Source organism: Oncorhynchus mykiss, chromosome 9, assembly GCF_013265735.2.
Source record: "Oncorhynchus mykiss isolate Arlee chromosome 9, USDA_OmykA_1.1, whole genome shotgun sequence".
Lineage (NCBI taxonomy): Eukaryota > Metazoa > Chordata > Actinopteri > Salmoniformes > Salmonidae > Oncorhynchus > Oncorhynchus mykiss.
Window position 1 is genome coordinate 28,489,079 of NC_048573.1, and position 22,909 is coordinate 28,511,987.

At 44.0% G+C, this 22,909-nt stretch overlaps 1 protein-coding gene and 1 non-coding gene across 10 annotated transcripts in view; both read left to right on the forward strand.

Moving 5' to 3' along the window:
- Positions 1-22,909, forward strand: part of LOC110531876 (actin-binding LIM protein 2) — a 100,115-nt gene that overhangs the window by 40,817 nt on the left and 36,389 nt on the right. For all 9 annotated transcript variants that reach the window (XM_036987768.1, XM_036987767.1, XM_036987766.1 and 6 more), the window contains exons 2-5: positions 1,449-1,598; positions 18,414-18,597; positions 22,080-22,192; positions 22,488-22,614. In XM_036987768.1, coding sequence (XP_036843663.1) covers positions 1,449-1,598; positions 18,414-18,597; positions 22,080-22,192; positions 22,488-22,614 — 574 coding nt within the window. The remainder of the gene's footprint in view (positions 1-1,448; positions 1,599-18,413; positions 18,598-22,079; positions 22,193-22,487; positions 22,615-22,909) is intronic.
- LOC118966204 lies at positions 8,139-8,194 on the forward strand. Its single transcript, XR_005053470.1, has one exon. It is a non-coding gene; the product is annotated as a U7 small nuclear RNA (small nuclear RNA).

Genomic DNA, 22,909 nt, shown 5'->3' on the forward strand with positions numbered 1-22,909 from the left:
GGAATTCAAAGCAGATTTTGGGGTCACAGTGCACTTGATTAGGCCATGGCCTTTATTCAAAGACAAGATCTTGGAACATGAAGTATGATCAACCAGCACCACACCTCTAGCCTTTATGGTGAATATCCTTGTTTCTTTGTCATCCCATGGCATTAGTTCACGGAGGTTCATAAGATCTTGTTTGCCTTGAAGTTTGCCTCACACACTCCCCGATCCCTGTTGTTTAACCAGTCTTCCGCTCGCTGTATAAAACTGAAAAATAGCTTTTTACCTCACCAGAGGCCCTTTAAACATTCCCAGAATGCTTTGCTCTACCTCTGAGTCTGGTTCTTCTAGTCATGGCCTGAGGTTCTAGTCAAAGGGATAATAAATGGCGTTGAAGGTGTTTTTCACTGTCGTCGGCAACAGACATAACTCTACAGCTTGTAGAGTGCCTAACATGGCTTTGTTTGAGTCCCAAATCTCATTTGGACCTAAGTAGAGGCTAAACAGGGACATTTCTCAAGTTCTCAATGGTAATGTTGGCAGACAAAGAACAGAGAGGAGAAACTCTTGAATGAATAAATGAATGAATGAATGAATGGAGGGACACTGAAGCTGAAACTGGTTCTCGGGTAAACACTAGTCTAGCAAACGGTGCCCTGCTTAGCACAGGCAGTCTATCTGAATGCCATTGTTTCCCCCTTCTTTTGAACCTCAATTAGGAGTAACCATGGTGTCCAAAACAGAACCGGTTTGGAGAGAGAGAGAGAGAGAGAGAGAGAGAGAGAGAGAGAGAGAGAGAGAGAGAGAGAGAGAGAGAGAGAGAGAGAGAGAGAGAGAGAGAGAGAGAGAGAGAGAGAGAGAGAGAGAGAGAGAGAGAGAGAGAGAGAGAGAGAGAGAGAGAGAGAGAGAGAGAGAGAGAGAGAGAGAGAGAGAGAGAGAGAGAGAGAGAGAGAGAGAGAGAGAGAGAGAGAGAGAGAGAGAGAGAGAGAGAGAGAGAGAGAGAGAGAGAGAGAGAGAGAGAGAGAGAGAGAGTCTCTCTGTTTGTCTGATCAGTTGTCCGTATTGGGATGGGATGATGACTTGCATGGGTGAGTATGCGAGCGCTTTGTGTCATTATAAATGGAGAAGGGTGAGGTGCTGGAAGACGTAAGCTGATGTTGTATACTGTACCATGACTTCGTATGGACTGAACCAATTATCTGGTCATATCTTTACCACTACTCATAGACATACAGTACTTGTCATATATCATAACAGTACATACCATGTGCGGGCCTCCGGGCTGTTTGAAGTTTCGAACATACTTATGTAATGAATGTGTGTGTGTGTGTGTGCCTGCCTGTGTGCGTTTTGCATGAGTCATGAATGCTTTTGTTCACGAGTATGTTTCTACACGTGACATCTCCAAATGCATGTGTGTGCATTTTCTATCTAACCTCGGTGCCGCTCTCCGTTTCTTTCAGTGTTTCATCAGCAGGGTGTCCACAGCCCTCTGGAGCAGGGGGTCAGCAGCAGCAGCTCCATCCCCTGTCAGAACTGTGGCAAGGCCTGCAAGGGAGAGGTGCTGCGCGTGCAGAACAAACACTTCCACATCAAGTGCTTCGTCTGCAAAGGTACGTCGGCCTTGACCCCTAACCTCTTATTATCTAGTCAATACATATTTTTTTGATGCAGACACTCTTATCCAAAATCGACTTAAAGGAGCAATTAAATCAAATCAAATCAAATGTATTTGTCACATACAAATACATTTGATTTAATTTGATTTAATTGCCTTGCCTTGCATAAGGGCACATTGGCAGATGTTTCACCTCGTCGGCTTGGGGATTTCGAACCAGCAACCTTTCGGTTACTGGCCCAATGCTCTCACCAGATACAGATACAAGGACACACAAAGACTGCTGACTAGTTATCATGAGCACTGGCAGTTAGCTACTGGATTTCCTGCATTCTTATGGGCATTGGTTATAGCAGGTGCAACGTACAGTCATCATGTTTGCTACTGTATCTCACTCACTCACCAGAGCACTACCATAGAAAACAAACAGGCTAGGTTAGATAGGGCAGGTCAAAGCAATCAAAGAACAGAAGGATCAGTGTTTCCTGTTTTGTCTCTTTTAATGTGTGTGTGTGTGTGTGTGTCTGTGTGTGTCTGTGTGTCTGTGTGTGTCTGTGTGTGTCTGTGTGTGTCTGTGTGTGTGTGTGTCTGTGTGTGTGTGTCTGTGTGTGTCCGTGTGTGTCTGTGTGTTTGTGTGTGTGTAGCTAAAGAGTTGGCTGCTGTGATCTCATATTCAGCCCACTCCTCCTTTCTCTCTCAGTCATCTCCATTGCACTCTGTAAGGCCCCAGTCTTTCACTAGGGGCTAGTGTCAGTGTGATGTTGTTATGAACACAAGCGGGGTTGCTAGGAAACCAGCGGGGTCGGGACAATGTTGTGCACTTCCTTCAGTTTATCACGTTTATTCTTACATCAGTGTGTAACGCCACTGGACACCCTCACCCCCCCATTCAAACTCACATCTAGGAACGAGGGATGAGTAAAAAGGAGAGAGGAAATGAAGAGGAGCTGAAAAATAAAGGCAGGTCTAGACTCTAGTGAGTGACACTGTCTAAAGAGATCATCCTCTCATTTAGGCTTAGGTGGTATCCAGATTGTCATACCTTCTTATCGACCTTGTGCCATACTGGGATATTTGGTAATACCGGCACTGAACACAAGGGGCGCTATTTTCAGACTTCACTGAGACATTGTAATCGGAATGTTAGCAATGCTAACAAGGACATGTAAAATCCCATATAGAATGGTAACTAGATGCTAATGAAGGCATTGAGACCATTTTATACAGCCTCTGACCTAAACTATTTTCAGGACAGACATCCCAGTTCATTAAGTTATACAAGTAACTCTTAAAAATGCTACTCACGGTTTGCTGCACGCACATAACAAATATTAGACAGCAAAGCTCTTGATCCAGGAGGGGAATCTCTGGTGTTACCGGCAAGCTAAACTTCGTTAGATAGCTAACTAGCTACTAAATTAGCAATCCAAATGAACAACTGCAGAGCATTTAACACATTTAAGAGAGTTAACTTAATAGTTATACGATATCTAGCTGGCAAACATTTAGTTGCGAATTCCATACTCTAAGTAGATCACCTGGTGCACAACAGTGAGTGACTCACAAGGCTCCAGTCTCTTGTCGTGCTTGTAAACAAACAATTATGTGACAGGTGAAGTTAAGAACGCAATATTCTTTATTTCCTAACATATTGCGCAAGTTGACTACAGGTATTTGCTTAAAAAGTCACGGGCAAATATTCAAATGTATCAAAAAACATCAAAGGAATAGTTTCAACGGTATTGACGGTATTGAAAAACCATCCCGTAGATATTTCAGAATACCCCAGTATATGATGTATACCGCCCAAGCCTACTCTCCATGTTGAAATGTTTATCCCTGGTTTACTGATTCATAGGGGAAGTCTGGTCCGAGGGGAAATGCACTAAGTGTGAAGATTCTTACACCTGCAATAGTATTGTATTACATTTTCTTTAGCAATTCCTACATTTTCAATATTTCCTCCACTTGATGTTTTTGGTTTATGCCTGAAATACAGTATGTATTCATGTTTTGTTCATTTGTCAGTGTGGTTTCTCATAGGAAATGTATGAGGCTCGTTAATGAAATGTCAGGCATTTAGAGGGCGGTATTAATACCCCTTATAGACTCAACACTGACAGGGAGAGGCACCGAGGGGGTTCGTCCACACCCCAATCCCAATCCCTTAACCACCCCCCAACCCCCTAATGACAAAAAAAACTAAACTAGAGTGTTTACCGAGACAACACCCAGCTGAACCACCCCCCTTATCAGGAAGCCTTATTTTGCCCTTCCCAGAATTCCACTGCAGGAATGCAATTTTCCATCTAATTGTTGGATTTATACTGCCAGAATTCTTCATGTATCCTGAGGTATGAGGGTGGGGGCCCGTTTTGACAATAAACTTCCAGATGTTGTGGACTGAGTGTACTCCAGAGCTTGAGGTAGAAGTTACTCTGAAGTCCAGATCTAGGAACAGATTACCCTACCTCTAATCTTAACCTAAACCATTAGAGGGATGAATAAACATCTGACCCTGTATCAGTGGTTGGAGGTAACTTCAACCTACTCTGGCTCCAGCCACTTTATAGGCTGCAACAGGGCCGTATCAGAAAACCATCAAAGACTCCTCAGGTTGACCTGGAGGAGAATCAACCATATCAAATAATATGACCTCCCTGTCTGCTTATCGCTAATTAGAGCTACCACGGGTGTAAGCTAGGCGGCTAACGGTGCCAGTTCTGAAGGGGAAACCATTAGCACTTTGCTAGCCAATTATAATTAGCACTATGCTACACAGGGTTAGTCATTTAATGTAACCCCCCCCCCCCAGTGGCTCTGGTAGTCTGATATCATCAGGGCTAGGAGTGGTAACACAAAATACAGCCTCAGATGTAGCCCTAGGCTGTTTAATCATGTTACTTTTAGCTAGCTAATTCACTTTATGCCAGGAATGCTATCAAGTGTTGCTAGCTTTTGTTGATGCAAGAACTTTATCTGTCACATTATCTGTCCTGTTATGTCGGATTTTATGACACCCGATTAATTAGTTAGTTAGTGAATCAGCTATGTCCAAAATGAAAGATACACTGAAACTGTTGTCTGGCAGAACATTGAGGAGATTTTTATCCCTCGCCTGTTTTTGTTCTCATGGAGGATGATAACATCACAAAAGCATTTTCACACAAAGGGGAATTGCCTACTGCCAGCAAAACTGTGGACACCCGAACTTACTATACAAGCTTACAGGCCGGTGAGCGTTATGTACATAGACCTATGGAAAAACAGGCAACTGTTAGCGATATCAGCTATCAATTTCATTATTAACCTATCCAAATAGATTCCTTCCTAGAACTATTGGTGTTGGACAGTAAACATACACGAACAACCACATGTTCCGGGGTCTATTTGACGGGGGGGGGGGGGGGACAATGGCAGCTGTTTTAGATATTCTCAATGGGGGTGTTGGCTTTTGGCCTCTCTGTTCTCTTGTTGCTTGACCAGAACCTTCGTAGCTCGGGTGCTTTTTGTTGTTGTTGTCACTCAGGGATGGGATAGTGACCTCACCCCACACTCACACATATCACCAACGCCCACCTCTGTCAGACCTTGAAACAGGCCCAGGGTCTAGTGCTTGTTCCATAGGGGTCCTTCTGGGCCAGGTCTAGATTTGAATGGAATGTACTCAATAGGTATAGTACAGTAAACACAGTCTGTTGGGTAGGGCCCAGAGGTTTTCCTGTTCAGGACAAACTAAGCACCATAGGCTACTGTAGACTAAAAAAACGTCAGGTTTTCTCCTGTTCTATGTCAGGGCCTGTGAACGGAGAGAGGAGAAAATCCGATGTACAAACATGATGTAATACGCCGTGGGAACGAATAACAGACACAGACCCACGCTAGCTTGCCTCTCTTACGTTGTCTTAGTAGTCTGCGAGCAGTTTAGCTCCACCGAGTGGGAGCAAAGTCTCACCTTGAAGTGAGTTTCTGTTTCTCATGTCAAAATGATCGACCGTGGGCAAAACAATCGACCATAGACTCTGCACTCCAATCCCCACGTAGCATTTTATTCTGTCAAGGACACACACGCATGTCCACTCATACTACCACCCAGGCACACACTGTAAAATACAAAGGGGCTTTTGCAAGGGACTGCCAGCAAGGTCACATACAGACATATCGGTATACACATTGCACACAGTACATACTGTATATATTTAATAGCAGCAGCATATTGAGGCTGTATGTAGGGTCACTTGGTGTCTTGAAGACTAATCTGGCTTAACCAGATGTCTGGGCTGGCTGTTGTTGTCCATTTTAATTTTCATCTGCAGGATCAGGATAGGGAATTAGATTAGCCACAAATTACATCTAAATGACATGCAATTTCATTAGCATCCTGTGGTCTGGTTCTGTTCAGCTTTCAAAAAGGTAATTTGCACGTGCACACGCACGCACGCACACACACATACACACACACACACACACACACACACACACACACACACACACACACACACACACACACACACACACACACACACACACACACAGAGGCAGTGTTTCTACAGCCCAGACTATTGATAGTTCGATGTTAGCCTTCAAACAGGCCTCTCCAACCAGGGAATTGTATGCACACAGACCCGGTCTGATTCATTTGTTGATGAGCTGCTCAGGCGTGTGTGTCAGTGTGTATTATTTCCACTAAGGAAAGCTGCTGGTTAGGAAACATTATGAAACATGTCAACGGAGCATTTCAAGACAAATCGGAAATCCCTGAATACCTACAGCAGTTCAGTGCACATATCCATAAAGCGTCTTAGAGTAGGACTGTTGATCTATGATCAGTTTTGTCTTTTAGATCATGATGGTGAAGATTATATGGACGGGGTGAGGAACTGATCCTAGATCAGCTTGATGAATACAGGCCCCGATAGATGAAACTAGTTGGATGTGGAAGTACACCTCAAAGTGTCTTCATCCGTTTAATCCTGTATTATTACAACCCAAGAAATGACTCCGTTTTAAGTCGTAAATCTCACCGTGAATGACCTTGAAGAAATGATACGATAGACAGAGAGGTTTCTTATTATTTCTCTCAGCAGGAAATGTATGAATTAGGTGGAGAAAATCACTCTGATTTCACATAGTCTTCAGAGGGGAATCCTCCGAGGAGATATTCTGAGTGCCTTTACTTCGTAAGTAGCTTCCATTTCCATTTTCCCTTCATGCTACATTAGATAACCTTTCACAAATGGGATGTTCTGAGGATAGGGAGTTTTGGGCCTCGCAGACGGGCATTAGTCTATTATGTTCTGTATTGTATAATAGTATTGTCAGAATCCTGGTCATTGTAGACTCTTGTTGACCGGCTGGCTATAAACAGGCAGTATAAGGAAGGGTTAAGGTGTGTGTGTGTGTGTGTGTGTGTGTGTGTGTGTGTGTGTGTGTATGTGTGTGTGTGTGTGTGTGTGCGTGTGTGTGTGTGTGCGTGTGCCTGTGCGTGTGTGTCTGTGCTAGGACGATAAAAATCGACAATTCCACAGATAATGGAATTACGCTTTGACTCAGTTTTTTCACGTTAAAAGGTCGACGTCCACGCTCCTGCGGAAATATAATTAGCATAATAATAAAAAACACCATGCAACTCTATGCACGAGGACTACCTTTAACAATTTCCACTGGAAAATGTACAGAAACAGATTTAGTGTTAGAACTATGCAAATGCAAACTTTGGTAATGTTATTTTTTGAGTGTGTGTGTCGGGAGGGATGTTTTTATTCATGTAGGCTACACTGTCCTGGAAAATCATTTTAAATGTGGTCACCTTAGTGTGTGTGTCCGGTTGTGGCTCTGTTTATCCCCAGCTTCCTGTTTTTATTCAGCCACCACGAGTCGAAGGTCATCTATATTAATGCCTCTCTCTTACACAATGCACCCATACCAATAATTAATGAGACATGGGTCTCGGTGTGTGTGTGTGTGTGTGTTTTTATGTATTGTCTACCTCTAAAGCATCATTCAATTTCTGCTTGATGTCAACGCTCTGACTGACTGGGAAACCCTGGCCTAGCGCACTAGTGGGGCTGCAGCACTATGGAGTAGTCGGGTTGAGTTCCCACGTAAAAAAAATACTGCAGTTTACAATAGAACACTACAGTACTGTAGTAAACTGTAGTATACTTTATAATACTCTACTACACACTGTAGTATCCCTCTAACATAAGTAGTACTTACTATAAAATATTGTAGTATACTGTACAGTAAATACTACAGTATTATATGCAAAAAAAACTATAGTAAATACTACAGTAACGTTTGCAAAAACACTACGGTCTGCAAAAGCACTACACTTTTTCTTAACTATAGTAAATACTACAGTACTTAATTTGCATATACCCTGCCCATTCCCCTCCTCTGTATCAACATTTGTGCCACCCATAAGTGAGAAACCCACTTGCCAAGTATAGACCATATATTGGGTGCCCAGCAGGTTATACAAAAGAGCAGGAGCTCATAAATATCCATTCAGACCCCAGTTCTTCCTACCTACAGGTTATTAGCTCTTTTAGTATTTCTACAGTAGGTTTCCTCAAAGAGAAAGCCCCCACTTCTATTTCAAAGATAATAAAACAAAAACACTGTAATGAAAATACTACAGTAGTGTCTGCAGAAACACTACAGTATCAAATCAAATGTATTTATTAAGCCCTTCTTACATCAGCTGATATCTCAAAGTGCTGTACAGAAACCCAGGCTAAAACCCCAAACAGCAAGCAACGCAGGTGTAGAAGCACGGTGGCTAGGAAAAACTCCCTAGTAAGGCCAAAACCTAGGAAGAAACCTAGAGAGGAACCAGGCTATGAGGGGTGGCCTCTTCTGGCTGTGCAGGTTGGAGAACATTTTAAAATGTTCATAGATAACCAGCAGGGTCAGATAGTAATAATCACCGTGGTTGTAGAGGGTGCAACATGTATACTACAGCCTGCAAAAAACAATTTAGTGAATACTATAGCATTTATAAAATAGTATTTCTTTCATGTGGGATTGGCCTAGCTATGGATCTCAAATAGTTATTGAGACTAAGTTATTGTATTTCTCACTCCAGCAAAGTCAGTAGCTACTTCCTATCCATAAAATTAGGAAACCTAATCTACTGCAACATAATATCACATGGCTTTCTTCTCTCAAGCATTAGGCTACACACCCCTTACCAGCACTCCAGACTCACAGTTCAATAGGTCAGAGGCCTTTGAGTTACACACACACACACACACACACACACACACTACTGGGCATCCAGTTTCCACTAAGCATGCATAATCGAGGTCCCACTGCTTATTTAGCGAGTAACACTCGGCTCACACCGAGGCTTGAACCCAGGACCTCACCGAGGCTTGAACCCAGAGCACAACTGACCGCCCTCTGGAAGTATCTTACCAGTTTGCGGCACTGAAAAATGTTCAATTCGAGCAGCGCTAGTAGCAACACTTCAGGCTGAGGAGTAAGTTTCACACATCCCCATGTGCTAAAAAATGCTCCGTATCGTAAGTCAATGCCCTATACAGACTAATAATACTAACCATGAGCTAACACTTTCTAATGTCTTCGAAAGCCAAGTCAACAAACAGATTACCGACCATTTCGAATCCCACCATACCTACTCCGCTATGCAATCTGGTTTCAGAGCTGGTCATGGGTGCACCTCAGCCACGCTCAAGGTCCTAAATGACATCATAACCGCCATCGATAAGAAACAATACTGTGCAGCTGTATTCATTGACCTGGCCAAGGATTTCGACTCTGTCAATCACCACATCCTCATCGGCAGACTCGATAGCCTTGGTTTCTCAAATGATTGCCTCGTCTGGTTCACCAACTACTTCTCTGATAGAGTTTAGTGTGTCATATCAGAGGGCCTGTTGTCCGGGCCTCCGGCAGTCTCTATGGGGGTGCCACAAGGTTCAATTCTTGGGCCGACTCTCTTCTCTGTATATATCAATGATGTCGCTCTTGCTGCTGGTGAGTCTCTGATCCACCTCTACGCAGATGACACCATTCTGTATACTTCTGGCCCTTCTTTGGACACTGTGTTAACAACCCTCCAGACGAGCTTCAATGCCATACAACTCTCCTTCCGCTCCCTCAAATTGCTCTTAAATACAAGTAAAACTAAATGCATGCTCTTCAACCGATCGCTGCCTGCAACTGCCCGCCCATCCAGCATCACTACTCTAGACGGTTCTGACTTAGAATATGTGGACAACTACAAATACCTAGGTGTCTGGCTAGACTGTAAACTCTGCTTCCAGACTCACATCAAACATCTCCAATCCAAAGTTAAATCTAGAATTGGCTTCCTATTTCGCAACAAAGCATCCTTCACTTATGCTGCCAAACATACCCTTGTAAAACTGACCATCCTACCGATCCTCGACTTCGGCGATGTCATTTACAAAATAGCCTCCAATATCCTACTCAATCAATTGAATGCAGTCTATCACAGTGCCATCTGTTTTGTCACCAAAGCCCCATACACTACCCACCATTGTGACCTGTATGCTCTTGTTGGCTGGCCCTCGCTTCATACTCGTCACCAAACCCACTGCCTCCAGGTCATCTACAAGACCCTGCTAGGTAAAGTTCCCCCTTATCTCAGCTCACTGGTCACCATAGCAGCACCCACCTGTAGCATGCGCTCCAGCATGGTCACTCCCAAAACCAATTCTTCCTTTGGCCGCCTCTCCTTCCAGTTCTCAACTGCCAATTACTGGAACGAACTACAAAAATCTCTGAAACTGGAAACACTTATCTCCCTCACTAGCTTTAAGCACCAGCTGTCAGAGCAGCTCACAGATTACTGCACCTGTACATAGCCCATCTATAATTTAGCCCAAACAACTACCTCTCCCCCTACTGTATTTATTTATTTTGCTCCTTTGCACCCCATTATTTCTATCTCTACTTTGCACATTCTTCCACTGCAAATCTACCATTCCAGTGTTTTACTTGCTATATTGTATTTACTTCGCCACCATGGCCTTTATTTTTGCCTTTACCTCCCTTATCTCACCTCATTTGCTCACATTGTATATAGACTTATTTTTCTACTGTATTATGTTTGTTTTACTCCATGTGTAACTCTGTGTTGTTGTATGTGTCGAACTGCTTTGCTTTATCTTGGCCAGGTCACAATTGTAAATGAGAACCTGTTCTCAACTTGCCAACCTGGTTAAATAAAGGTGGGAAAAAACAAACAAACAAAAAAAACACATGCGGTTGACTGTGACATGTTTGTGATGGATTTGATCTCGGAACGATGACGTCTCTTCTTTAGGGAGTCATTGAAAGTCTTTGTGTTGGGCCTAAATAGCTCACTCCTACTGTGTGTTTCATCCACTTGCCATTTGTGAGAAGGCTCTTTGATTAAACATGGTAGCCTATGCTTGAAAACAGGCTATTGTTCATTTGACAGCCTTATTGTGCGTACGGGGATAAAGCACATCCTAACAACACTTGATTTGATTGGATCTGATTCCATAAGTGCAGCAGCAGGCAGGGGAGCTGCTTTGACACATTCAAAATGAACAAAGGATACGAGATAAATGAAGGAGAGATGAGAGGAAGAAAGCTCAACCATTTCCGTTAGTGGAGAGGAGAGGAGCGTACAGGCCACACCCTCTCTCTGCTCTGTACTGAACTTTGGGGATTATGTGATGGTAAACTGGGTTAACACGTTGCATAATCCACTCCGCTCAACACACCCTGAGAAGAACTGAAGCATTTAGAACAGTCTGATTGAAGATACTGCATCGTCATCATTTAGACACTGATTTGTACAAGGAACCGGTAATCTGAAATGGAAATATGTGCTCAGTGCTTCTTTCCTCTCTTCATTAGCGCTTCTCTCCTCTCTTCATTAGCGCTTCTCTCCTCTCTTCATTAGCGCTTCTCTCCTCTCTTCATTAGCGCTTCTCTCCTCTCTTCGTTAGCGCTACTCTCCTCTCTTCGTTAGCGCTTCTCTCCTCTCTTCGTTAGCGCTTCTCTTCTCTCATCTCTTCATTAGCGCTTCTCTCCTCTCTTCATTAGCGCTTCTCTCCTCTCTTCATTAGCACTTCATTAGCGCTCTTCATTAGTGCTTCTCTTAACCTCTCTTTTCAGAGACAGACAGTAGGCCTATTTAGAGTGTCAGCATGCTGGCTGTCCTGCCTGGTTACTGAAAGAGATGTATTACTCATATTTATTATTACTCAGTCATTTACATTACTTGCCATGCTTAGGACTGGTTTTTATTTATTTTCAATGGGTGATGACGGTCAAAATCATTATCTTCACTGTCATATCTTTATCATCATATCTTTATCATTCCCAGTCTTCTCTGAGTCATCCTCCAGCCAACTCCATGTCCTTTCTACTAGGTCACAGGTCACACGAGGATGTTTGATGAGTCTATGTTGGTGCCAGTGTGTCCCAAACGTCACATTCTCTGGCACCGGGAGTAGAGGCAGAGTGGATAGGATTCTATCTGCTACATACCAGGACATACCAGATCAGAGTCCTGACTGCATACCAGAACTCCTCCTTCCCAGGCTAAATCCATCCCCTAAACCTTCCCACCATGTTTGGCCCAATCCCCAATCCCCGTACGGGAATTCTGTCCACCATTAGCAAGAAACTGAAGATCTCGTACAACGCTGTATACTACTCCCTTCACAGAACAGCGCAAACTGGCTCTAACCAGAATAGAAAGTTGTGCCCTGGTGCACAACTGAGCAAGAGGACAAGTACATTAGAGTGTCTAGTTTGAGAAACAGACGCCTCACAAGTCCTCAACTAGGAGCTTCATTAAATAGTATCCGCAAAACACCAGTCTCAACGTCGATAGTGAAGAGGCGATTCCGGGACGCTGGTTACACTTCACCATAGGACTCAACTCTGACGGACCGCAGCATCTATCTGCAGTCTAAACTGTGGCACAAATTGTGGGATATTTCACACCTAGCCGAGATATTAGACTATCCCTTTGCAAATGAATGGAGGTGTGAATGTTTCTGCTTGAGCATCTCTCTCCTCTTGCGCTAGAGTCCTGCATAGGACACAATAATCAGCTGGGGGTGGTCCCGGAGTTGAGAGAGAACTTGGGTAAATACAATGGCGCGACTTGACATGTGGATGCCGATTTTTGAAAAATAGCCTACTTTTGCCTTACAGTCCATTACATGAACAAAGAGTGTTTGCTCGCGGAGTGGGTGCTATTCGCTACGCTCCAAACTGCAGATAACAGAAAGCCAGCTATTGTGAAAGAATACTTGTGGATCTTGTTGATTTCCTCTATCGCCTCAAAGAGGCCACACTCGCCTTGGAGGCAAATAAAGAGCCTACTCTTCACCTGGTAATTCTGTTGTTCCAAAAGATAAAGCGTCACCTACAGATGGATTTGTGGTGTCAGAGAGAAGCCAACTGCGAGCCTGCGACCGGGCACAGTGGATGACATCCTCTTCCTGGACTGTTTTCTAAGTTATTGATTTAGTGGCTTTATTCGGCTCTTTCAAGGCGTTTTGGGTTGTCAATGTGCCACAATGCATTGCGAAAATGTTAATGCATTGTTCTTAACTCATGACATGGTTTCTGTTGAGCAAAATGTTGCATAGACATGAGGAAAAAGGAATAATAGCCTGCTGTCGGTAGTCATAGAAACAATTAGGCTAAACCAATTTCTGTTATTTTGTTCGGGTAATGGATCGGCTCGTGGAACTCATTAGAGGCGGCTTCTTTCTTCAATATAATCATTAATTCAGAAGGTTAAACCCATAGGTCTTCAGTGAATTCAATTAAATGACCAGGTTCATTTTTTGTTAGGTTGTAATAATCCCATGCCTTGTGGGGGATTTGATCAAATCCAAAAGTTCTGGGCGGAGTTAGGAAGTTGGTTGTCAGAAGTATTACGATGGAAAGGTATTTTTACTCTGTCTGTCTGCACATTTCAAGACGTGGCATGTGAGGGTGCAGGGAGATATGTGCGGATTGACTTGGTCAAAACATTTCTTTATTCAAGGCGATCAGAAAGAATGTAGGTGCTTATTTATTGAGATCCAAAGCCAGAGATGAGTGAGTCACTCAGCTTTAGGCTGACAAAATAGCCTACTAAATAGGCCAAGCCTAAACTGACACATTAAATTGCCTAAATAAACTAGTGACAAACCAAATGAAATAGCCCAGGTCTTGTAAATACGGGCAACCTTTTTCCGTCTTTATACCCACGCTGGACCTTCATTCAGTTTCTTCTTCCCGTCATCAAAAAAGGACTCCATGTTTCAGAAACTCACTCTACATAGAGGGGCAGTCAGTCTCTCCACACTGTGGTAAATAAAGCTAGTTTGTAATCTTCGAATTCTGATTTTCGAGGGGGGAGAAACCCGAAAGCAACACCCTGAAAGCATAACCAGCATTCTAACTCCCACTTGTGATAGTGTGACGCAATGGTCGGAATGAGCAATTTACCACAACATGCCGCTATCTACCACAAAGTGTCGGAGCATAACCTCACCACTTTTAATTGAGGAACCAATGTACTTGACCTGCGTTTTTTGTGGGGTCGACCTGGGTAATCATCAACATCATCACCATGAGCCTGCACCACTGTAATGGCTGACTCAACCTCCACTTCCCCTACATTTCCCCCTTCCTTATACAGATAAATCCTTTCTGGCGTGGTCTGTGGTCTGTGGGCGACCATCTGCTGCAGGTATACATATCAATCTGTGAAAGACAAGCCTGCTGTAGACTTAGGGCCTTCACTCTCTTTTTCTCTCTCTCTCTTTCCCTCTCTCAGGAGAGAGTGAGCGAGAGACCGAGAGAGAGAAACAGAAGCGAGCGAGATGTCGGTTTCGGGTTACCCGCGCTGCTGGCAGAGGGTCAGGTGGCTCTAGGGTGGCGCCAGGATTGAAACACTCCTTATAGTTGTTTCCTAATTCCTCTGGCCCCTTTAGGGACCTGGATCAAAGAGGGGGAGGTAGGAGGAATGCTCTGTAGAGGACTGACTGATAGCATAGTTTCACAGTTCAACCCGGTTGCATAGAGAGAAGCACAACTATAGACGGTCTCCAAACGTAGAATAGAACCACTGTATCAACTCACAGACCTACAAGCGACGCAAACTGTTGTCACCACATCACACAGCACATTGTGTTATGTACAGTCTGTTCCCTCGTAATGAACCCTTTCTAGCCCAATCACTCGAAGACGTGTTGGAAACAATGCTTGTTGCCTCATGTCCGGCAGCTTCCAGGTTTACCCGGCTGGGCCAGAGTGTTATGATCTTATTCAGGACAAGGTTCACATGCAAGCACGCACGCACACACACACACATGCACACAAAGGCAACTCTGGACAGGGTTCACGCATTGTCATCCCACAGGCCCGGATATTAGAAAGCAGGCTGCATGTGCCACATTCTAGGGTGGCTCCGACCAATGAGGATTCGAGCTTCTATTGGAAAATATGTCCACCACTTCCTGAGCAACATTCAATGGTTATTGTTTGGCAGCTCTTTTATTGGGATGGTGCGTCCCTGGGTCAGGTTGCTTAAAGGTTGTCAGAAGGTTGTAAAGAAGTTGCAGTGGGCCACAAGGATTCCCCTGGTGTAACACGGAGCAGCTGAAACATCACTCTTTCTTCCTCTCCTTCCCTTCTGAGAAAAGAGGGAGTGAAAAGAAAGGAACTCACTTTGTTTTATTAAATGACTGGAGAAGGGATTGATCTTTCCAGCGTGCGTGTCCAGGGAGGGACGTCAAGGCGGTTTTGTGTATTGTGTGTTGTTGCCATGGTTAATGTATTGTTTCTGTGGTTATTAGGTTCGACAGAGACAGAGAGAGAGACAGAGACAGAGACAGAGAGAGACAGAGACAGAGAGAGACAGAGAGAGACAGAGACAGAGAGAGACAGAGAGAGACAGAGACAGAGAGAGACAGAGAGAGACAGAGAGAGACAGAGAGAGACAGAGAGAGACAGAGAGAGACAGAGACAGAGAGAGACAGAGAGAGACAGAGAGAGACAGAGAGAGACAGAGAGAGACAGAGACAGAGAGAGAGAGAGAGACAGAGAGAGACAGAGAGAGAGAGACAGAGGGAGACAGAGAGAGACAGAGAGAGACAGAGAGAGACAGAGAGAGACAGAGACAGAGAGAGACAGAGACAGACAGAGAGAGACAGAGACAGAGAGAGACAGAGAGAGACAGAGACAGAGAGAGACAGAGAGACAGAGACAGAGAGAAAGAGAGACAGAGACAGAGAGGAGAGTTTCAAGTTGTATTAGTTGTATGTACAGGATACACATGGGGCTCTATTTTAACAAACCTAACGCGATGGTACATCTAAGTGCAGGCACTAGCGCTACAGGTTCGGGGGGGTGTGTCAGAAATCTTTTTGCTATTTTCACCATCACAATTATCGGCGCACTTGCTGGGGTTGGCGTGAAGGGCTGGGTTGTGATGACTATTTACGGTCTTTTATGTATTCCCTTGGAATCAACTCCAATTCCAATGTTAGTCCGTTATGTGTTAAATAGCTTACAGAAACGAAATAACAAAATGTAGACCTACCTTTGCTAAAAAAAAATATATATATATATTTTTTTAAATGTAAAAAAAAACTTGAACCCATTTTCCGTCCACATTCTTCTAAGTAATTACATGGCTCCAATGGCATTCACACTGATCTAGGGGCTAGGCCTACTGTAAATTGAATTATAGCTGAGCATGGACATGCCAAACATTGTCAATAAGAAAGATTAAATGAATTATTGATAAGGCCTAAAAAGAGAACAAATCAATTCTAATCCAAACGAAACAACGTAGGCTACATCACACTTACAGGCACCATAATTGCTTTCCGTGGGCATATAATATTAAAACAACGTAGGCTACATCACACTTACAGGCACCATAATTGCTTTCCGTGGGCATATAATATTAAAACAACGTAGGCTACATCACACTTACAGGCACCATAATTGCTTTCCGTGGGCATATAATATTAAAACAACGTAGGCTACATCACACTTACAGGCACCATCATTTCTCTCTGTGGGCATATAATATTAAAACAACACAGGCTATGGAGGGTTTTACACACATCCAAACTTTTCACAGTAGCTGGACAAAGATCCAATATGGATAGAATGTCCACTTGCTGTTATACTGCTCCCGAATCGACCTGTATGTTTTATGACCATAATCGGAACCGTCTTACAGATCAATCACACATAAGAAGTTGCGTTGCAAAAGCACCACGGACGTTGTCACCACCAAACCCGGAAGGTGAATCGTTCTAGTAAGGTTGGTTGTAGTAAAAATGAGACGGAAAATGAGCTATTCTGACAGGTTACAGATGGCTTCTAAATACAAGGTTCCCCGGTATTCACCGAGGTGCTCATCTCTCCTTTCATAAAGGGCCTGGAAACATAGCCTCACATCGCGGAAGGGGTTTTGCGGATGTCCAAAACGGGACCTGCATGGCTAAAACAATGTGGGCCTGACTACGATGCATAGATAGAAAAAGGGGAATGTCAGGTCACTGTTTTACTCCTCGCAAACTTGGTATTTTAATAAAGCTTTGGTTTTTTAAGATGAATTTCCAGTCGGTCTCAGGAGCCAGACCCTTTATCGACAGATTTGACTCATGTTATTGCATTGGGCAGACAGAATAAGTCTTAATGAAGAGGAGGGGAGGCTGTGCTTGGTTTTTAATCAAATATAACGAAATGGGGAAAAAACGTTCCTTTTCTATGTTTCTAAATATGTCAATATTTATGCCAAAACCAACTGTTTTACCATTAAAACCAGCTTTTGGTTGGTCTTAAATATCCTCATCAGCGCTGCCTGAAATTAGCACTTTGGATCATGTTTTTAAGGACACACCTCTAATATTTCCACCCCACAAGCAAGCTGATATAAGACGGGTAAATTGCTGATCCTGGCATTAAGGCTGGAAAATGCCAGTGCACCAGTTTTTACATGGTGAAATTGCTAACTAACAGTGGCCCCTTAACACCAGCCGAAAATAGAGCTCATGGGTTTCACCGTCCAACAAATTATAGTACAATATTTACACATGTATCAGGGAAGGGTGGATTGGGGGGAAAATGTTTAAATTGTGCAGTATTAGCAACAGTAAGTAAGAGTATCAGAAGTTGTGATGTGTGTGTACTGTAGCATGAATGTATATGTGTGTGCGTGTGCGCGTGTGTGTGTATGCCTGTGTGTGTGTGTGTATGCCTGTGTGTGTGTGTGTGTATGCCTGTGTGTGTGTGTGTGTATGCCTGTGTGTGTGTGTGTATGCCTGTGGGTGTGTGTGTATGCCTGTGTGTGTGTGTGTGTGTGTATGCCTGTGTGTGTGTGTGCGTGCGTGCGTGCGTGTGTGTGTGTGTGTGTGTGTGTGTGTGTGTGTGTGTGTATGCCTGTGTGTGTGTGTGTGTGTGTGTGTGTGTGTGTGTGTGTGTGTGTGTGTGTGTGTGTGCATGTGTGTGTGTATGCCTGTGTGTGTGTGAAAATAAGAGGATGTGTAGAACAGGCTCTTGCGTAGAACAATGTTCGTCCTATGACTTGTTCCAGACTGTCACTCAAGCTCTCGGAGCTCAGTGTTGGCGTTATCTACTGAGTCCTTATCCCCCTCTCTTCTTTGGGCCTCTCCTTGTGAATTTCAGCTAGAGTTAGCCATCTGTACCACCCCCTCATGCAATTTAGCCCTCATGACAACACACTGCTGTCTTTGATCCTATGTCTAATTGTGTTCTCCTCTCTTTCTCTCCCCCTTTTACCCCTTCCGTGCAGTGTGTGGCGTTGACCTGGCCCAAGGGGGGTTCTTTGTGCGCCAGGGGGAGTACATCTGCACCCTGGACTACCAGCGGATGTACGGCACGCGCTGCTTCAGCTGTGAGGAGTTCATCGAGGGAGAGGTGGTGTCGGCCCTGGGCAAAACCTACCACCCACGCTGCTTCGTCTGCGCCAGCTGCAAGTAGGAGACACACACACACACACTCTCCTTGCATGCGTACATACACGATGGCAGCAGACACACACACACAGGGGTGGGGGGTGGGGACACACACATCACCAACAGTGGTGGAGACACACGCGAGGGCATACACCCCTAAGGGATACTCAGACACACAGACAAATGGGTGCCCACATTCAATTGGGCATGTGGACACTTTGAAGACACTCCCAATACCGTAGTTTGACCTGCAATTCCTAACTCATTCAAATTGAATACTGTATGTGTGTATACTGTATGTGTGTGTGGAAAAGTGGTGTGGTTTTTTCAGGCCTTGGAAGGTAACGGGAGCCTCTTTCGCACTGAAGCAGGAATGTTAAGTGTGCGGTCAGGAACTCGCAGGCCACTTATTTCTAGAGCAGTGTTAGGTTTCCCACGGAGTGTGTGTGTGTGTGTGTGTGTGTGTGTGCGCGCCTGGGTGGGCGGGTGGGTTGTGCATGTGCCGCGTGTTTGTGTCATACACAGTATTCTTGTGTGGGATTTGAGGGTGCAACATGATCCGCAATTCCTTGGTCCAAAAACATCTGATTAGTGTTAGCACTCTACCCATCTCTCTCTCTGTCTCTCTCTCTCTCTCTCTCTCTCTGTCTCTCTCTCTCTCTCTGTCTCTCTCTCTCTCTCTCTCTCTCTCTCTCTCTCTCTCTCCAGCCTGTTATCTCTCTCTCTCTCTCTCTCTCTCTCTCTCTCTCTCTCTCTCTCTCTCTCTCTCTAGTGTTAGTCAATGGGGTGAGACAGGGATGCAGCTTGAGCCCCACCCCTTTCAACATTTATATAAACTAATTGGCGAGGGCACTAGAACGGTCTGCAGCACCCGGCCTCACCCTACTAGAATCTGAAGTCAAATGTCTACTGTTTTCTGATGCTCTGGTGCCTCTGTCCCCAACCAGGGAGGACTTACAGCAGCACCTAGATATTCTGCACAGATTCTGCCAGACCTGGGCCCTGACAGTGAATCTCAGCAAGACAAAAATGATGGTGTTACAAAAAAGGTTCAGTTCGCAGAACTACAAATACAAACTCCATCTAGACACCGTTGCCCTAGAGCACACAAAAACCGATACCTACCTCGGCCTAAACATCAGCGCCACAGGTAACTTCCACAAAGCTTTGAATGATGAGGGAGAAAAAGGGCCTTCTATGCCATCAAAATTAGGATCCCAATTAGGATCTGGCTAAAAATACTTCTGGGGCCTGCTCACAAATCAAGAATTGACAAAATGGGCTAAACACCAAATTGAGAATTCTGCAAAAAACAGCCTCCTTGTACAATGCAAAACACCAAATAATGATTGCAGAACAGAATTAGGACGATACCCGCTAATGATCAAAATCCAGAAAAGAGTCGTTATGTGTTATTGCGGGTGTAGCAAAATGATTGTGTTCCTAGCTCCAGCAGTACAGTGGTATCTAACCATTCACAACAATACACACAAATCTAAATGTAAAATAATGGAATTAAGAAATATATAAATATTAGGACGAGCAACGTTGGAGTTGCATTGACTAAAATACTGTAGAATAAAGTATATACTTATGAGTTGAGTAAAGCAGCATGTAAGCATTATTAAAGTGACTAGTGTTCCATTATTAAAGTGACCAGTGTTCCATTATTAAAGTGACCAGTGTTCCATTATTAAAGTGACTAGTGTTCCATTATTAAAGTGACTAGTGTTCCATTATTAAAGTGGCCAGTGATTCCATGTCTATGTATACAGGGCAGCAGCCTCTAAGGTGCAGGGTTGAGCAACCGGGTGGTAGCCGGCTAGTGATGGCTATTTAACAGTCTGATGGCCTTGAGATAGAAGCTGTTTTTCAGTCTCTCGGTCCCAGCTTTGATGCTACTGTACTGACCTCGCCTTCTGGATGATAGCGGGGTGAACAGGCCGTGGCTCAGGAATATATACAGGAAGATATACATATTCTGTTTATTTATTTTATCTTTTGTACTTCAACCATTTGCACATTGTTACAACACTGCATATACTGTAGCCATTCTATGACATTTGAAATGTCTCTATTCTTTTGAAGCTTTTGTGAGTGTAATGTTTTCTGTTTGTTTCTAATTGTTTATTTTACTTTTGTTCATGATCTATTTCACTTGCTTTGGCAATGTAAACGCATGTTTCCCCTGCCAATAAAGCCTTTTGAATTGAACTGAGAGGGCGAGAGAGAGATAGACTCCTGCAGAGTTCGAGGTGTTGTCTGTGGCTTGGCCTGAGAAAACATTGTTAGTCCAGACTTCACAGCAGTATGTGTGTGCGTGTGTGTGTGTGGGGGGGGGGGGGGGGTCTGCCTCCTTACTCTTGAACCTCAGTAGCCTGGCTGTGACAGTGTGACAGTGTCAATATCGTTGGGGATCTGAAAGTGTGTATGTATGTGTGTTTGCGAGTGTGCCCACATTCTTGCACATGTGCGTGTCTCCTTATTCTTGACCTTCCACTTAGTCTGGCTGTGACAGTGTGACAGTGTAGTCCTAGATACCAGTGCTTTCTCCGTGGGGGTGTTGCATAGAGCAATGGCTGATAAACACAGCATTATATCAGCTCTCACCGACTTTTTTAATTACTTGTTACTTTTTATTTCTTATTCTTATTCATATTCTTTTTTTGAAACTGCGTTGTTGGTCAGGGGCTCGTAACTAAGCATTTCACTGTTGTATTCACTGTTGTATTCACTGTTGTATTCACTGTTGTATTCGGCGCATGTGACTTATAAAATGTGATTTGATTCGATTCAGCCAAGGCAACACGAAAACCCACTGACAAATCTGTCTTAGGTGACAGGTACACTTCACTGACTGGCTACAGCTAACAAACTAGCTAGATCATAGAGCTCATTATCTGCATATGAGTGATGATTATTGGCATACATGTTTATTCCCCAGACATACGAGTGTCTAATCACATCACGCCAGTATCATTTGTTTCAACTCATAAAAGCCATGTCTGTAGCATGTGTTTTGCCCTGAGCCATCGTTCTTTTCTTTTTGTCCCCGATCGATGTCACCCTAGCATTCTGTGGCCCGGAAATGGCTTCGTACGAGGAAGTAGAAATGATAGCCAAAATATAGTGGAAGCAAGACAATTTCATTTGTTGATGCTCATTTCATGAAGCCTTAATTAGCATTCTGAGTGGTATGGTTTCTATGGAGACATTTTCCAGTCACCTTTAATTCTGCAGTGTCATGACAGACATTCTTCAGTAATTACTGCTCCCTTCTAGGACGTTATGTATGGAAATGTGTTCATTATTTGTGTTCAGGGCTACATCTCGTATAATCTGACGTAATGGACATTTCAAACATACAGGTATAACATAAACAAAAGCACATTAGCCTCCACGGAGATAGTGCATTCTGTTGAGTGACCTGAATCTCTGTGCTATTGTGACATCGTACTTGCGTTGTGAACTGATGGTGTCTTGCGTTGTCTGTTGATTGATAGACAGCCGTTCCCTGCCGGTGACCGCGTGACGTTTAACGGTAAAGAGTGTATCTGCCAAAACTGTACAGAGCCCCTGCCTGCCAACAGCCCTGCTCCCATACAGGCTGTCCACAGTGAGTCACCCTACATTGCACTACACATCATCATCTTTCTTCTGACTATCACTCTCCCTCAATCTACATAGCCTATATAGTGTATACTGTATCTCTTGCTCCATCACTTCCTAACACTTTCCAGTCTGTTTCTTTCTCTCCTCCTGATACATCTCTATATATTTATGCCTGTGTCTTTCTCTCCCATTCCCTTATCTCTCTTTCCCTCGCCCCCTCTCTCTCTGTCTCTCTCTCTCTGACTCTCACTCTCTCTCTCTCCCTTCTCTCTCTGCCCACCCCCCTCTCCCCCATGTAGACTGCTGTGGCTGTGGGAAGGAGTTTAAGAACGAGCAGTCCCTGGTAGCGCTGGACAAACACTGGCACCTAGGCTGCTTCAAGTGTAAGGTGTGCAACAAGGTGCTCAACGCAGAGTACATCAGCAAGTGAGTCCCTCGTGACCTTAACACCCCCTCAACACCACAGGGTTGTTCCACCTTTTGAAAAGTGTCGCTTGGTCAAGAAAACCTTTTGATTTCATCTCATTTGAACATTCTGTCATAAGGAGCACATGCCAAACTTCATAAATAACACATTTTTTCCCCATCTCAAAAGTAACAGGTTTGGCCGTAACAGGGTTGACCGTAACAGGTTGGACGAGTTCATCTTAAAGCTACATATCCCCTCGTGACAGGGAGAATGGACGCTTGTTGTGTGAAACAGGGAGTTGGCGGTTGAATG